At 44.1% G+C, this 18,193-nt stretch overlaps 1 protein-coding gene across 4 annotated transcripts in view; it reads left to right on the top strand.

The window, feature by feature from the left end:
- The window catches only part of Gfrl (Glial cell line-derived neurotrophic family receptor-like), a 235,588-nt gene that overhangs the window by 168,644 nt on the left and 48,751 nt on the right, over positions 1-18,193 (top strand). For 3 of the 4 annotated variants that reach the window (XM_026817634.1, XM_018032793.2, XM_018032792.2), the window contains exon 5: positions 13,752-13,879. In XM_026817634.1, the coding sequence (XP_026673435.1) occupies positions 13,752-13,879 (128 nt within the window). Of the gene's footprint in view, positions 1-13,751; positions 13,880-16,674; positions 18,188-18,193 lie in introns of those variants that run through there. The other variant, XM_026817635.1, reaches the window with a different exon arrangement.

The following is an 18,193-nucleotide window of genomic DNA, read 5'->3' as shown; positions in this document are numbered from 1 at the left end:
ATAAATAAATAAATAAATAAATAAATAAATAAATAAGCGAAAACTAGCTTGTGTAGAAAAAGTACCAATGGATAGAAGTTTTACTATACTGCATACGAGCTAATGACTATGTATTGAACATCGATCTTCCACCTGTTTCTCATACGTTAAGACTAGTCAGTGGGACCAGAGAGGAATTTTATTTTCGCAAAAATCGTTTGAATAAGCGAACGTGTAAGAGAGAATGGTAGGTATTTTAGCGTACAATCCTGCTTTGAAATGTAGAGTGGTTCGCGGGATCCGCCGGGTACGTAAGCTACGAAATGGAATGCTCGGCCAATGCTAATTTATTTACACGGAGGTCCGGCGAGCCGCGAAAGAAATTGGCTGGTCGCGCGAAACGAAGCGGTAATTCGCACGTTAGCTGTGCGCAGATTACCAGCTAGCTACTACACAGAGTTCCGCGGTGGCCATAGGTACGCACAACTGCGGCGTTACGGCAGACGGCATACGGAATGAAATCGTTTCTACGTACACATGTATATTTATTATCCGGCGGCGCGGCGCGGCGTGGCGCGTTCTCAGCTTTGCTCGCGCCGTTTCGAAGATATAGTTTATTCCGATATCTCGAAAGCGGGTAAGTAATCGCGGGCATGGCCAGTACCCGTTCATCGATTCATCGCGGAGATTTTCGTTTGAACAAAACAGATACTCGGCCGTACCGAAATGTAGTTTCCACGCTTATCCCCGTGCGGAACTGGAATTTGTGTAATAAAGCGAACAGAACTCGCGGAGAAATCCGTATGTTCATTATCTCCTCTCCGTGGTCCCCACCCATGTCCATTCCACCCTCTCCGTGAGTACGGTTAACATATCAGGGGAGAGACGTTACAAAGATTAACGCGGCTACGTACGAATATGATATCCGGGTTTTGGAAACGAGATAAATTCTTCTTGCGAGATGTCCTTTGCGTGGTCATATGTATACTCTATTAGTTACAACCAGTTTAGATGATGATTCTTTACTTCTATCGTTTCCACTTACAAACTCGGCCACCACTAGGTCTATTCTTATGTCTATGGTTTAAGTGCTCATCCATATTCCACTGTCTATTAGACATTCACGCGTGAATGAATAATTATATCGTTATATGTATTTTGCATTTCTTTCTCAAAAGTAACGAGCAATATGACTGAATAAGATAAGTCACGTGTATTCTAATTTGACATTTAATTTCATGTTAATATTAATAAATGGTATTATAGTAGTCACAGTGTTTAATATTATTTAACAAGCATTTCGAGGAAAACACAGCAGCGTGATTTTTATAGAAACGATTTTTACTAGATGATGTTTTAGTAAGTGGGAAGTGACGTCAGTAGTCGGCTGTACGTCGATGCTTCCTTTCAATTTTCAAACAATAATTCCACTCCATAAGAAAATACATCCATTATTACAGTACAATTGAATTTAACATTGACGCAAACAGTTAAATATAGAATTTTATTACACGTGTACGTGTAGTATTTTCTTCTAAGTGCGCAACCGCCAGTGTAAATAGTTAGAATAGAAGACACAGTGATTTGCACGAGGGAGGCCGCACGTGCAGAGTGAATAACAAATAGTGAGCATAGTAAATATTAAACATAGCACTAGTAATACAGTGAATAAATATGATGATTGTCATAGGACACGTGACAATTGAATTCAACATTGAGACAAACAATTGAATACAGAATTGCGTTAGGCGTGCACGTTTGCCTATTATTTCCTTATACGTGCACGGTTGCGGCTGTAAGTAGTTGAAAGACACACACAGTGGTTTAGACGAGGGGCGTTGCACGTGCAGAAGCGCGTCGTGTTCGTCGCAATCAACAACGCTCGTATCACGACGATAAGCATCGTTCTCCTTGACGGCGGCACTCGTGCTAAAACCGCCGAAAATCCTATTATGGAGTCAGCTTGTAATTACGAGGACGGCACGGCGGCGCAGTGTGGCATAGTGGCGGCGGCAGCAGCGTGGCGTCTCGTACGTGCTCCCGCGTGCCTCGTAACACACGGTGGAACACACGCGAGCGCACGACGTTCCGAGTGCCACGCATCCCGCGTAATTTATTCCGAGCCACCTCTACTGCCTATCCTAGCCGAGTCACCCTACGTTTCATCCACGCGTTTCTTTTATTACCATCGCCTTTACGACAAAGCCGCGCTTCGTTACACCCTCTAATACAGTTGTCGAGCACGCGACGCCCACGCTCGTTGAATTACATCCGCAGGATTTACTCCATCCTTTAAATACGTACGCGCTTTCTTATGTTTTTCTTAGGAATACCCAACTTGAGGATTACGAAACATACGCTTTAACAAATATGTAAAATTACAACGGACGGAACATGATTGTCTTGATAACTATCATCTTCTGGCCCAATAATATTTTATTAAACGGTTATGAACCATAGTATAAATTTATAAGCAGATAATACATAAATATATTAACAGAAAATGAACGTAAATAAAATCCGATAATACGAAGACAATAGATGAGAGGCAAAGTCGTAAAACAATAGAGCATAAGTTCTACAGAATAATATGAATAATGAAAACCCTTCAGCAGTTAGCAGTTAGACTCGAAGAGAGAGAGAGTGGAAATCAAGGAGAGAGAAAGAGAAAAGTTCATTTTTAATTATTCTTTCCGGTGATACCAGCATCCATTAAGTGATGTTTTGGTTCGAACAATTTCCCGTGCTTTCCGTACGTGTACATCGCGGCGGGATTTCGGACCAAATGCAGTAATTCACTTTTTACGAGCAATTCGTAACGGGAAACGGGGACTGGGAAGCGGAATGACAATCATGGCGATTTTGATGGCTCGTCATAGCGTTCCCGTTTTTATTTCGCTACAGGTAATCATGTGTACGCGTACAGGGTTGAGGGGCCGTTTCCCGTGTGAACGTTCGTTGCGAGAATCGCCGGAAGCTTTGCTCCCTTTTTCACCGATTTTAAAGCGACTGCAATTTTTATCGACCGCTCGTTCGAGTATGTCAAACGCAATGTTTCGTCCATCTCTTTTACAGCGACGATTGATTATCTTTTTCTATGATTCTGTGAGATACACAAATGCCATTAAGTTATGCAACGAAGGCTTGTGATCATTTTAGACACTCTTGAAGATTTAAATCAATTTGGTAGAAGTAATTGTAAAAAGACTTGAAGTAACCAAGTATGGTAATAATGCGCAACCACCGTGTCGCGACACTTTAGTGCATCTTGAAATTCTTGAAGTGTACCGCTACTGCCAGGCAGTGGCGAAATGAAAATAATTTATTATTTTTACACGCCACGTTGGTATATGGATTAACTTTGAAAGAAGAGGAAGAACTCATTTCTTTCTAATTTCGGTGTATTCGTCATTGGTTTGATCACATTTCATTTGGCAATCTTCTCATTCGACAACTATTTAGCTTTTATGCAGAGCATAAAAAACTGCATCGATCAATGCACTCAAAAACATAAGTTCCTATTTAAAAAAAGGGATGCACTTGCATTTTTCCAAAAATGCATAAAATTATTTGCATATCATGCACCATATAATACTGTTTGACTTTTGTCTATTACATTCTTTTCTATTTACAACCGTTTGGGAGCTACTGCTTGTTCCAGTTCCGTGGGACACCCTGTATATGTACACTGAATAAAAGGATATGAATAGTGGATGTCTAATATTATTTTAAATTCGAGTGCATGCCGCGATGGCAAAAAGAGAACCGTTTATACGCGAGACGCGACGGTCGAAAATGTGGCTAGGTATTTAATAAACGTAGAACACGGGGCTCGATGAAAAAAATTGGAAATTACACGGACGGTAGTGGAGCTAATAGTCGCGCGACGGGGATGATTTAGAGCGTTGATTATTGCTCGGGGAAAAGAAGCCCGTAAATCATGGCCGCGTCTCGCGGCCGCTTATTGCGCGCCTCCAGGAATTTCACCGTAGAATTTAAGGGCCATGTGATCGACGCGATATGTAATACACGTTGCTAACGCAATTTACGAATATCAGAAGGAAGTAGTTAGTCCTTCGACAGTTAAGCTTCGAGCTAAGCAAAATATGTATAGGAGATTCGATTACTGTTAGGGAAAATGTTAAGGAATTATTCTGTAAGACAAAATAAGGCAAAGTTGAAGAATAAAAAATTCTGTCTGAGCTTCCATTTTTTGCTTATAAGCGATTAAAAATTAGTCCTGTCGGCACTGATTCTCAGATGCAACGTGTGCCTCTATAGCTTTGGAAGCTGTTCTTTTATCTCGATTGGCGGACTCTTGACTCAGTTGTTTTACTTATTGACGAAACATAAATAGTACGTTCCTGAATGTTTCCAGAATTCTTTACACATTAGATTCGGAGAAACAAAGTCCCAAAAATGGCGAGAATTGTATTCCAAGGGATCTTCGTATCCTCTTCAGATCTGAGAAAACTGCATGAATTTTTATTTAACATAAACTGTACTCCGAAAAATTTGAGAAAACTCTCACGTGTACTATTCGTACATGTCTGAATTTTTTCTGAATTTTTGGTACATTACAACTACAAGTATTAGGTAGCTCCAAGATAATCCGATTTAACATGCTGTACCTCTTTCGAATTGCGTTTATATATGTATACGTTGTACCCCTCTCGGATTGCGTTTATATATGTATTGCAGACTCTAAATGCTAATATACTACATAACGGTTACCATTATGTTGGGCACGTTGTACTTTGGGGACTGCCACACGGTGACGGTCTTCTGACCAACAATGATCCCCAAAATGTAACGTAATACGTAGCATAATGTAACTCGATACTATAGTAACCGCTAAGTTAGTATTTAAATTTGTAAACGCACCTTCTTTCTGAGAACCACAGGCAGTACACAAGTTCGCCTGCCATCAAATGCAATTTCTAATTGCCAGTACATAAAAAAACCGAACCGTCGGATTCATATTATTTATTCTTTACTTTTACCTTACTTTGGTTTCTGGAATCATTCCTCACAATTTTCCCCACCAACACTTCGTATATGATCTTTGTAGGACTCGTCCTCGAAGTTTATAAGCCGCTATCGGGTCTCGATTATCAGCGGTTTATTAGTAACGGTGCGGCGCGGTGGGACACATTTTGGAATTAACATTCATAATCCGACTTCATCGATAGGATTCGCAGTCGGCGCACGTGCAAATGTGACTACTACTACTACTACTACGTGATCGCATTATATCCGTGAAAAAATGGGTGAACTGGGTCGACGTGCGTGGTCTGCGGGTGTTTGGTGAAAGATTGAAATTTTTTTTTTTTGAATTCGGTCAACGGTTTACACTGGCGTTGCCTATACAGACCTAGAATTTCGTTGCCCCTTTTTCATCCTGATGCTGAATGGGTTACAGCACAATGTTCTATTATCGGTTCTCCAGATATGTTTTTTTGTTTTCTTCGCGTTTCGTCAGATTGGTAACGATGTTCCCGGTTCCCAGTGGCTGTTGTTCGTACGAATCGATCGATATTCTTAATGGGGTACGTCAGTCAAGGATCCTTCCGGAAATGAAGAACGGTAAAAATGAAACCGGGAAACGTTTAAACTGGATGCAATTTGTACAGAACGGGAAAACAAGGAAAGAACCGTCGGCGTTCGGCTGGTAAAAAATGGAAATATATCTTTCTTAGATAGAATCTTGAGTAATTATTCAGCTGTACCGACCGGCGACTAGAAAGGCGCCCCATTATAGGAGAACCTTCGTTTTCACTTCCTCTCGTTCGAGCCAAGCGCTCTGGTAATACCTGTTGTCGTTGAAACGAGAGAACGGGCGAGTCTTGGAAGTCGAAAATGAATTTAATTTCGCGGAATTCATCGTTGAACGCCCTCGCCGCTTCTCGCCGCCAGTGCCTGCATTCGATACCGCTTTTTATTCACGGATTTTCGTCTTGGAAATCCCGCGGATAAGACTTCGGATCGGAATACGGAACGGCAGCTGAGAGAGGTAGGAGAAAGGGATGACGTCGTTCTTTCTCAGTTTAATTATTCATGCAGTTGTCTACTACCATTTTTCTTGGCACGCACACCGGTTCCGGGAAATTTGACGGGCGCAACGGAGCAACACGGAACTCGTCCCGACTAGCGGCCGTTGGCAATCAAAATTTTCGGGAGCCAGCCACGTTGATAGAGATTGCATGTAAAATGATGGCAGCCGCGCGTCCTGCTCGGCGATATATTCCGCACCCTCTCACTCCGTCTCTCGGCGGGAACGTAATTTGGCGTAATCGTTGCCAGCGCGGTAATTGGCCCGAAATGCGATTACAATTCACGAAGAAATTAAATCTCGCGCGACCTCGCGGCCGCCCCGGATTCGGCTCTGAAAATTCTGTTTAATTCGTATATTATCGACATCGAGTCATCGTGATGCGATCCGCGTCTAGTTTGTCCGCGTGAATTTCAAATCAGCTGCCGAACGCTAAATTACCGCTAGTGAAGTGGGGGCGGGAGGGAAAAGAAACTCCGCGCGCGAGCAGTTGTATACAACGAGCGATGTTGTTCGCGGTAAACGAATCGGAATAAAATTTTCCGCGCATCATTTTCGAGTTATCCACGGAAAGGGGATCGAGGTTATGCCAAATGCTCGTTCCTGTTTCGCTGTCATTCAAAACACCGTGCCCCGATTCGCGTTCCACTTCTGTTTGCGAAATCCGTGGACTGTAAAATTGCAGCACTTTCATCGGGGATCGCTGATGAATACCCGAGGAGCGTATTTGTTTTTCAACCGTGAAACAGTGAAATACGGTCGGTTTCGTTGCGCCGGGTCGGACAATGTATATAGCGATTTGTGGAAAGTTGCTCGAGGACCGTTCGCGCGGCTTTTGACGAGCGCCCGGCAACCCTTCCAGCTATCACGTGACGATACGTAACATTAAAATTCATAAGGCGACTCTCGCCCATTCCCACTTTAGCACCCCACGGACCCGAACGAGACGAGCTGCCTACGTATCATATATTTATGGTCGCTGCTCCTCGGGCTCGAGTATGTGCATCCATCTCGGACCAGCTCGCCTCCTGAGAGGACACGCTCGATCTCGCTGGCCGCACCGGAATCCGCAAGCAGACCTGTTTGCCCCTTAAAGGCAATGACAAAGCATTGAAATTTCAACAGTTATTAGTAGACTGCGAATTTTCATGGATTTATTTCTATTCTATTAAAACAGTTGGTTAAACTTCATTTCCGGGAGCCCTTTTTTCCCTTCGACAACTTTCTGTCCTTTCTGTGAGAGGCAAAAAGGTACTGACCGCTACGAAAGTAACTCCTTGGGCCGTCTGCGTGTCATTTAAGCGGTGACCCGAATACCTAGTGGCAAAAGGGGACTGACCTTCCCTGGATCAGCCACGCTGGCTAGATAACTTCCCGGGTCGTCTGCGTGTACCCCTTGCCTCTCCTTTAACAACTGATCCAGAGTCATACTCAATCACCGTCGGGACCTTCACGCGGTTATCTTGGTTGCAAGTCAGCTATATACAATCAGTAAGTGCTAAAACGATATATTTGAATATCAGAAATCACATGTTACAAATTTCCTGTGACTTAAAAATTGACGTCGAACAATTTTACAAATCCTACATCTCCTTTTAAAGTTCTCATTTCTTCTAAAAGTTTATCGCTTAACTTCCTATCATATTTGTTAAACCTTTGGCAGGAGACTCGTACGGTCTTAAATGCTTTTGTCAATAATAGAACCGCACGTTTTTTCAATAACATTCTCATGCGTTAAAGGATTCTGCAGCGTCAGCTAACAAAAGCCTAACAAGAACACGAGACCAATTAGCCTTATTGGTAACTCACTGGTTGTGTATATCCACCATCAGCAAAAAAGATATCAAAAGCTCGTTATCGAGTTAGCCGTTTATCGGTGCAGCGATGCGGGGTTGCCGTAGTCGGTTTACGTCGAGTTTGCGTAGATTATGCGAGATCGCAGTATCGTCGTCCCGTTGCGACGAGACATGACGGGAGCTGTGCACTCACAGTGGCGCGCAGCCATGAATCTTACATGGCCTCGACGGTATGCGTACACGCATCAAATAGGAACCGAGTACATACTCCTCGCTCCGGCGCGTCGGTACGATGACAAATTGCGGGTGGATGCGCACGGTAGATAGCGGGTGAACCCTGCGAAGAGACGGCCGAATATATCAAAATTTCGCGGCACGTCGTCCCGGTGAATTCTTACAAAAATTTCCGTTCCATCGATCTCCGATCAGACGAGAATTCCTTTGTCCCGAGAAAATAACGGGGCAAAGTATGAGGGAAAAAAAAAAATGGTTAGAGCTTCTACGACGATTAACGGGCGCTCTAATCGAGTTCAATTAACGCGGTAATTGATTTATTCGGCAGGGTACGTTGTAGACGCGCGATGAAACACGCTCGCGGTAATGGTATCGCGCGAATAGATCTCGGTTAACGTAATTAGCGAGCGAGGAGAGACACAAGCGTGAACGTTTCTCCTCACTGGCGAGATTTATCCTCAGCCTTAAGGAAAAATTGGCGGGTAAACAGCGCTCCCAGCGAATTCGTCTCAACTTTCACTATCCATAACTTGCAGACGGCGAGATACATCGCCCCGGGCTCCTTTTTAATAAATCAACCAGAATCGCTGAAACTCCGCGAGAGAGAGCGGACGGGGACGGACGATTTCCCGGCGCGGGATAGTAACGACCGAGGCTGGAAGTAGCCGTGAAGAGAGAAAGGGAGAGGTTCGAGTCACGGTATAATTTATAAGAGACTGATAAATAAACCGTTGTCGTCCTACTGGCGAGGCGCGGCGAATAGTTCGCAGTTGGGGAGCCGTCGCGAGCAAGAAGGTAAAATGGCCGTGGAAGAAGCGGCAAAAAAAGGAGTAGGGGAACTTTTCGGAAGTTACAAGCGGGTCAGCGTCGTTAATCATTCCTCCGGCCTTGCTATAGGCGCATACATTATTCAGGAGCGTCCCGACACTGCGCCGCGCCGCGCGCGGGCTATGCATAACTTTTGTCGATGTTCACGCGCCGCTCTTCTTCGCTAGAAGGGTTGAGACGCGGGTGAACGATCAAGAAATGGAGACGTGTGCACGTAAATCCTGTTAAATGACACTATGAACCGATGGGAGAATGGCATCGGAAAATATTCCGATTTTAGCATGCCATTCCCCTGTCAGATCATGATGTCATTCAATTGGATAGAATACATTCTGTATGCAATCGGAAACTCATCCATTGATTTAACACTAAATCTATCGATTAAACCTGTATACTTCTATCTATCGTATTCAATCAAAATGACCGGTCTTGTGAATTAATAAATAAACGACTTTATTTCTTTTATTCTGACTTTGTGATAAGGATCATCCAAACGGCAGATTGAGCATTAAAACAATGAAGCACAGATTTATTCCTATTTTCGTATCTCGTCCACATGGGAGAAATTAGTACAATTAAAAACGGGTCGAGAATCATCGTCCCAAAGTCCCAAACTGTATATATGTATAAGTACCCGCGGTAGCCCATCGGGTATATGCCATGTGCTGACTCAAAGCTTCCGTCGAGACGCCACTACATCCCTTGATAAATAACTAAATCTCTGAAAGAAGTGACAGAGCCACGACAGGATTATTACTTCCAGGCAATATCGCGTCGTTGAATGCCGCGTTTTCACAGAAAATTTCGCGGATAGACGCGTGCGAAGGTGGTCGAGGAAGGAGACGAAGGAGGAGGAGGTCGAAAGAAAGGGGTGCTGTTACGAACGGGGTAGGGGGTGCGTCAGCGCACACGTAGGCGTACTTAGCACCCCCGACTGTGCAAGACCACTCGACCGGCACGTACCGGATCCTTCAGACGTACCTACACGCCAGTAAATTATCGCCCGGCCGTACCTACGTACGGGGAAGTGGGTCGCTTTCTCTCTCCTCCTCGCTCTTTCCATAGTCAGGTTTCTTCGTTCGTAGTTCGTAGGCCAGCATCCACACGCGACTCACTCCACGCGAACCCCTGCCACGACCCCTGACCTCGGTTTTCTCTTTGTTCTTTCGCGCTCTTCGCAATCCCTTCCTTCACCCCCGTGCCACCTTCCACCGTCTCCTGCTCGCGTTCTCGGGTCCGCCACTCGTGATAAAAACTAGATTTACGGATTATATTTGGTCCCCGTGTCCCGTCCTTTTTGTTCCCCCTTCGTCAGATAAATCTCGCGTTATTTAAAAAATATTGAAAAGGGAATCGAGATCGAATTCTGTCGGAAGAGTCCCCGGGGGTGAAAAAATCGAGAAGCGGTGAACGAGAGAGAGCCAGCGAATTTCCGGGTTCTGAATTCACCGGATAGTGGCTTAAAGCCGGTGAAACTCTCGCCCGCGTAGAGACTCTCTGCGTTCGATGTGCGGGCAGACCGCACGACGACCGCTTGTTCCTCGAACAGACTGCGCATTCCGGATACCTGTCACCGGCACAACCGCCGACGAAAATCGTCGTCGCCACCAGACGAAACCATAATTTCATTGGACACCCACCGGGGATCGAGGCGACGTGCTGCTTTAACCCATTCGCGACAGATTTCGCCGGTGAAAGAGGATCGCCGTTGACGAATAAATTTTTCTTACAAAAAATAGGTACCATTTTTTTTTTTCGAAAGACGGTATGCAAACTTTTAATTAAGAATGTACGTATAATAATAATTTGACTAGAATCCTTGTTACGAAGTTGCTCCGAACCCGTACGAAATTTCGGAGAAGTTTGAAACTCGATGAAGATGGATTTCCGTAGCGCCTGCAGAGACTTCCTTTCGATGCTCGAACAACTAATGAGGCAGTGAGACTTTTTAAAACGTTCTATGTTAAAAGCAGCATTGCCTCTTTCATTAGTGACGTGAATAATGGTCTCTCATGTATGATACGGTTTTAGGCACTTGGTGACACAGTGATAAGTGTGGCATGTGAGCCGTTCCTTTGAGTTCTTTCCTTGCGGGTACTAATGTGAACCACTATTTTTTGCTTCTTAGTTCTTTACTATTAAGAAGAACGGACGTAGGTACAGTGGCCCCAAGGGAATTCGGACCAGCATTGTAAAGTATACCTGAGACATATTTGGGATATTAACGAAGTGTACCGAAAACATAGTACATGCCATTTTTTAGGTATACTTTACAAAGCTGGTCCGGAATATCTAGACATCGGCGTACGTGATATTATAAAATGGATAAAATAGATAGTACAGGATAGAAAACATTCTTTCACCAATAAAATACAACAGTTAGAAATATCTCCAGGAGGACAATTTAGTTGTTATGAAAAGAGCACGATTACACAGTAGCGTAGGAATAAAACGAACCGTGTACTTAAGCGTTTCAGTAATCTATGCATCCCCGAAGTTGCCTCTCTTACTTCGGCTCAGGTTCCGCGCTTCCATTTGCCCCGTTTGCTCTCTAATTCGTCGAGAGCGAAAGCCACGTTACCGTGTGTGCCATAAACCCAAATAATTCCGAGGTGCCCTCCTCGAATTCCTGCACTCCCGCGGTCCCGTCCTCTCCTAGCCGCGCGCTTCCGACTCTTTCGCAAGCCCGGAATAATTTTTTTATCCGGCTCCTCGAGACCTATCGCTGTTCTAGGTTAACATGCCCGGCCGTGCTAGCAAACTGTTTATTCTTATCGCTGGAAGCTTCGTAAAAGTCACCGAAAATCGCATGAGCGCGATTAATCACGAACGAAAGAAATAAAGGCCAACTTGCAGAATTCATTTCTCCCTTTTTTGTCGTCGGCTTACGCTCGATATCGGGGCAATTACATCAAAGTGGTACGAGGAATTTGCATAGACATTTTTAAGCTTATTTCCAGCTCGAGATTCGTGCCCCGCTATCATCGGCGCGATCGCGCCGCCGAGAAATATTTGCATAAAGAATTTCTCGAAAAACGTTTCATTCACGTTACATTAATCGTTAATGGAATTGAGTACGTTATTCGTCTCTAATGTCCACATCAAACTTAACACTTGATAAATAGACCATCGGATTTAATGCAAAATTAAATATTTATGCCACCGGTTTAGAGAACGTGTTTTAAATAACGACTTCTCTTATCGTTTAAATAATGCAGTGTCCACTGTGCTTTAGATATTTTCTATATTTCGATACAATCCATGCAACCAGAGTGCAAGAAAAGCTCGTGATTATATTTTCTGCATTTTCAGTTTTCTGAAAATCCGCAGTCAAACAATGATAAGTAAATCATATTTTCTTCTATGTTTTTTCTCTTGCAAGATCTCTCGCGTTTCGATTAGGTAGTTAATCACGATTACACCGTAGATTAACTGTTCGAATTTGTAGTAATAGATTTTAAATTAAAACTGGGAAAATGATAACGATTTAATTAAATTCGCGTCGCAAACACAATGAGCCACGCGATCCCGTTGATGGTAGCAGGTTTTAAGTGTACAGTGCAGTTAATTATGTTCAGTTTGATTTCAATTTGTAAACGTTGCGTTAATAATGATCGTTATGTTAATGGGAATAAGGAATCCGTTATTCCGATTAAACAACCGGGTCTCCCACGCGAGATTTACATCTCAACCATTTTCGATAATTACAAAACTGGCTCATTTACCAGCTAATATTCGATTCAGTTACAAAATAATGTTTGCAGAGGTGATATCGTTTCCGCGCTGATCTAACTTGTGGACTTTGGTTAAAATAGTTATTGTTATGACTGCGACATTTTGGATGATACAAACCATACCGAATTTTTCATTTAATCCGTAATTTATTTTTGTTGGTATTTTGACCATAAACAGCATGCATGGTCAGGGATGGGTTTTCTCTAATAGAGCCTCGAAAACTTTCTTAAGAGCCGTAGGCTCTCTCATTTGCAGTGAATTCTTTATTGATATTGTTTTATTTATTCACAGTATCAAATTGGAATTGGCGACACTTTTCTAAGTGCGACTAATTGTAGGCGGTAAGGAGGGAATAACTTAATATGGTAAATGTCCCGATTTCTAAATTATAGAAAAATAATGAAGTAAAAGTGAGCAGGATTTGGGACATTTGTCTTACGGTCTGAAAAGCTATCGAGCAGTGGAATGAGCTCGACCCCGCCGCTTTTTTCGGCCCCATCAGACACGGGAACACGCGGACAGGAAAGTTTACGCCAGCTCCACCAATTGACTTCCGAACTGCCTCGGACGCGTTTACTCCGGGAACAGTTAACACGGACTGACTTTGGTCTTCCTGCTCGTAAACTTCGGTTCAACGTATACCTACCCCCACGTTGTTCCAAGATTTCTTTCCCATACCCGAACTTTCTGCTCGTTCTGGCGTCTGTCGTTCATGTTTTTAACCATCTTTTCATCATATTTCACTCGTACAAAATCACCAAAATAAGGTTCAAAATTCGAACAAGAAACAAACGATTTGTTAATGAAATAATTGTACAATAAAAAAATTTTACATTTCCTTAATTATTAAAACCTGTTTCATACATATATTAAAGGAAGAACGAACGTATATATAATTTTAGTTTTTGTTCGTTAAAACGTCTGTTGTTCATGTTTTTAACTACAGAACTTCTTTTCATCGTGTTTTATTCGCGCAAAATCAGTAGAACAGATTAAAACAAGAAATAAATAATTAATGGAGTAATCGTACATAAAAGGATTTTACAATTTCATAATTATTAAAGTATGTTTTCTATCTGTAATGAGCGGAAGGACGGACGTTTATATTTTGGTTTTTGATGTTTCAGAAACGCCTGTCATGACTCCTGGACCCAGCTGCGATTATCACCGATGTTCGGGTGCATCTGTCCGAACAACCACATGAAGAAGCGATGCGACAGGATCTTCTCGTTGGTGAATCACAATCCGTGCGTTGGTGAGTATGGAATCTGGCCCTCCTCGCCCGAATTCTCTGTATACATATACAATACATATTTACCTGCGTACGTGTACACGCGGTACACCGTCCGATATGATATACCTATATATATATATACCTATATATATATATATATACAGACATCCGATACAACGCGTACACACGAGAATTTGTTGATTACTTGGCTTCTATCGATTACATATATCGTTTTTCTGTTCCCGCTGCGAGTTGCCCGCAGAGGCAGCTTTGCACCTTTGCGATACTCGATTGAATGGACGAGTATACACGTCGTATTGAATACGTTGTATTCGTTTAAACGTAATTATTACTTTAGCGCACCCATGTGGAAGACGACTGTTGATGTTGTGAAGTAAACGTGTGTATTTATTATCGTTTCCTTGTGGTACTTGTTTGTCTGTATCTTGTTACCGAATACTCTATTTTTAGTCTGTATCGTTACTCTTTCTACGATCGATCTGTGTGTGCGATGAAAACGAAAAAGGGAACCCCTCCCGTCGATCGTGGAGCGAATTTCATATTTACGTAATAAAGAGATTGACAACCGAAATCGAGGATTTAGTAGATTATTATTAGGTTAGAATAGGAAATTTTCGTCAAGATGATCTCTTAAATGAATTTGTAAATGTCCATCGCGGCGGTGACAATTTCGAGACGAGAAATTACCAACTTCCCTTTCAGAACAGACGCTTATAATTACGCGCGACGAGTCCATCTCTGCGGTTCAATGCGACTGAAAAGTTTAAGAATAGCATCATAAATAAACGGATGGAGATAGTTTTCCATGGTCGAGCTCATTATTTGCCGCGGTCGCGTCGACTTCGAGGAGGAGAAGCTGGGGGGCGACGTTCTCTGCCTCCCTTTTGCACTCCCTTCGGCGGAGCAATTACTCTGAGCGATACCGCGGGTGTTTAAGGCTGCCGGGACGACGTTATAGCCTCCTTCGGATAAGCTCCTTTCTCCTTAATTAACCAAAGGCCACCGGTATCGAGATGTAGATAAGGATATTTCATCGCGTGGCAAACTCGACCTTAATTTCACTAAAATCCCGTTCCCTTCGACCGAGACGTCTCTTCTTCTTTCTCCTTCTTTTTCTTCTCCATCCGTCCCTTCGCATCTAATGACACTCGACCGAGCCGCTATTTTTAGTGCTCCTTCTACTTTTCATCGGCTTACCCTCGCGCACCGAACCCCCATCAAAATGTATACCTCCTCTTTTTATATCCTCAATCACGATCGTCAGATCAAAGATGGTTGTCACGATAAGCCGCGTAGGTTCTTCGAATCATCCAAGCTCGTACCGAGGGATAATTTGGAAAACATGATCAACAAAAGTTCCTATAATGATCGCTTTTGTATAACAATTTCTCAGGACTTAATAATCCTTTCAAGGGAGCCTGTTTGATGGATTAGATCAGGCATGGACATTGCTAACTCATTTCGCCCTACTCTAATAGCTCTCCCCACCTCGTGCAGTAGTCACAGTAACTCGGCAGACCATAATACGCTCATACTACTTGAAGCATTCCCACCTATGTTCCCGCTCAGGCCAGCCGATCATGTCTGGATTAGATCATTTCAGACGCTGATATAACTGGACTGAAAACATAAACTGTATGAAGAATGATCATTCGGTCCACGATCGACAGGGGAATTGAGATTCGTGACCCTCGCGATCACCAATTAAAGTCCAAGGGTTGTGCGTTCGTAAAATGCGCTTAGCGGCACGACGTAAGTACCATATGTAACACGAAGCGCATGTGCGACGTGCAAGCGTTTGTTTTCTTTCTTTCCCCTTTTTATATTAAGTATGCGTTGTTGGCCGCAGCGAGAATCGATTGTCATTTGTTGTTGGCTATAGATGGACGACCGTGTCCCACGGCGCGCAATCAAATTTCTACGTTTCAGCCACGCGTGCTCTGTCCAAGTCGCGAAAATAATTAGAATCTCTTCTCCATCGACGGGCACGTGATCACCTTCTGATTCGTCTCGCAAACATTCGCTAAACGAGTGTTGAAAAAAAAGAAAATGAGAAATCGAACACGGCAGCTCCTGTTTAAACGCAGGCGAGAGCCTGTTGCGTCCGAGCGATGCAACGTCCGTGAAAAGTTGCAACCGGATTGCAGTCGCGTTTATGAAAAGGCTAACGACGGATCGAACACGTTTAAAGCGGACATCAAGAGGAACGCGAACCGCGATCCTGGACGTGTCGCGGTCTGACAAAAATAAAAGTGAATCTCGCCAGCCAGACGTCCGGAGAGGGGAATGATAGAGAGAGAGAGAGAGAGAGAGAGACAGGCTAGATTCAACCTCGAACGTGAAGGAACGTGCACACGAGAGCACCAGCACTCCCTAAGTACGCATTCCGCCCGAAAGATCCGAGATCGATCCGCACGATTTCTCTGGTTAGACGCGAAATCTCGACTCGCTCCGTTCCGCTTCTTTTCAACTCGTCTTCTACGGCGCGGCGCGGCGCGGCGTCCGATCGATCTGGGTCACGGCGAGGAGAGTGCTCTTCGCCTCGGGACTCCCGCTGAATCGGGCTCGGGCATCGAGGGCTATACGCGAGAGACCGAGAAAAATTAACATACCTTTCCCCCTACTTCGTTCTCTTATTTTCTTTTACTCGCTTCAATCGCGTTGTCACAGTTCTTATCGTCGACTATTTAACTTTTTATCGTTTTCTCTTTCGACCCTGCGATGATGCGGATTAACAGCAGAGCGACTGATCCGCTAGACGTTATTTCCTCCTTATTTTACTATCTCGTTTCCAGAGTAAATGCGATTTACAATTGCGAATCGATGGGTCAGCCTGAGAGGGAAAATCGCTCGTGTCTCGAACGAAAAGGGCGGAGCGAGCGGTTCGATGGAAGCGGATGAGAACTCGAAAGCCTTCGAGCGCGAACGCAATGGAGATTAAGCACCGCATGCTGTACTTTCGCATGAGTGACTATCTTTTTTTCTCAGAGCTCGTTGCACGTTTTCAGCCTGCATGCTTAGCATTTTTCTACGATACTCTTATCTGAAACGAGAATGCCTGTCCATTGATCGCTTACTACAACTCTCTACTGTCTATTTTACTCGACTCACTACTCGCCTACCCCTCTGCTCCTCCTTCTTCGATCCCCGACCTTTTGCTCCAGATCGAACAAAATGAACACGGGATCGAGACGAGTCGGAACGATCTACGAATTACTCCAGTGAACGGTTCGAAGCTCGAAATGTCACCTCTAACTATCTTTTAATATCTGTATTTTATGAAACATTTATCAACGAGAAAAACATCTTTTTACTGGGTGACATATCTCTTACCTTCCCCTTCGTCTTTTAATTTTCCATTCTGACATTGACGAGCGAGGAAAATGTCTTTCAGCCGATGACAAGACTCGGCTTGGTCTTTGAACTCGGTCGAACTTCAGACGAACGGTTTCGCGAGGGCAGCTCGCTGGAACTGCTGCTTTGGGATACGTTGAGATTCGGCACTCTCGACTCTACTAGACGTTGCGGCGCTAATATTTTTCTTTCTACCGGGCCGGCTCTGTGCGAACCGAAAGAGAGGGTCGAGGGGAAAGGAGCGCGAGAGAGATCGGGAAGAAGCCGGAAGTCGAAGGTTAAACGAACCGAGTCGTAATCGGAATCGACGGTCGACCTCGAGGCTCCTTTTGCTTCGTTCCTTGGCAACTCCTTCGAGCTTCGACAAACGCCAAAGCGAATACTCTCCAACGAATTCGAGCTACGATCCTCCAGAGAGAGGGCGGAAGGGCGAAGGAGAGAGAGAGAGAGAGAGAGAGCGAGAGAGAGAAAGCCGGATTCATCTTTTTTCCTGGAATAGGGTTTGATCGGCTTTCGGAACGGCTCCGGGACGATAATGGCCCCCGAGACGAGAACCATGTCGCTGGAGTAATTTGCGGGTTACCCAGTTTACACTCTAGTTCGTAAAGTATACAGCCAATTTCGGAGCAGATTCCACAATTTATCAGGAAGTTAACAACCGTACAGGTTGTTTCGACTCCTTCGCGCATCCCGGGAACTCCCTGTACGATACCGAACCGATCTCTTCGGGATCCCTGACCGCCACTACCACCGTATCACCACCGTCACAACCACTGTCACCACTATATCACCGATCGACCACAGAACTTGAACTACAGACAACGAAGGGAATAGAAAAGAATATACAAAGAGTAGCACGTTCGTGAAACCCGTCGTCCGTCCGTGCACGCGTATACGATATATCACACGCAGCACCCCACTCACCCCGTTTTCGTCCGCGTCTCTGCTTCTGTGTTACAG

Source organism: Ceratina calcarata, unplaced genomic scaffold (genome assembly GCF_001652005.2).
Source record: "Ceratina calcarata isolate Rehan_Ccalc_2016 unplaced genomic scaffold, ASM165200v1 scaffold59, whole genome shotgun sequence".
Taxonomy (NCBI): Eukaryota; Metazoa; Arthropoda; class Insecta; order Hymenoptera; family Apidae; genus Ceratina; species Ceratina calcarata.
The sequence above is the reverse complement of the archived record's forward strand: the minus strand, read 5'-3'. Positions and strand labels throughout refer to the sequence as shown.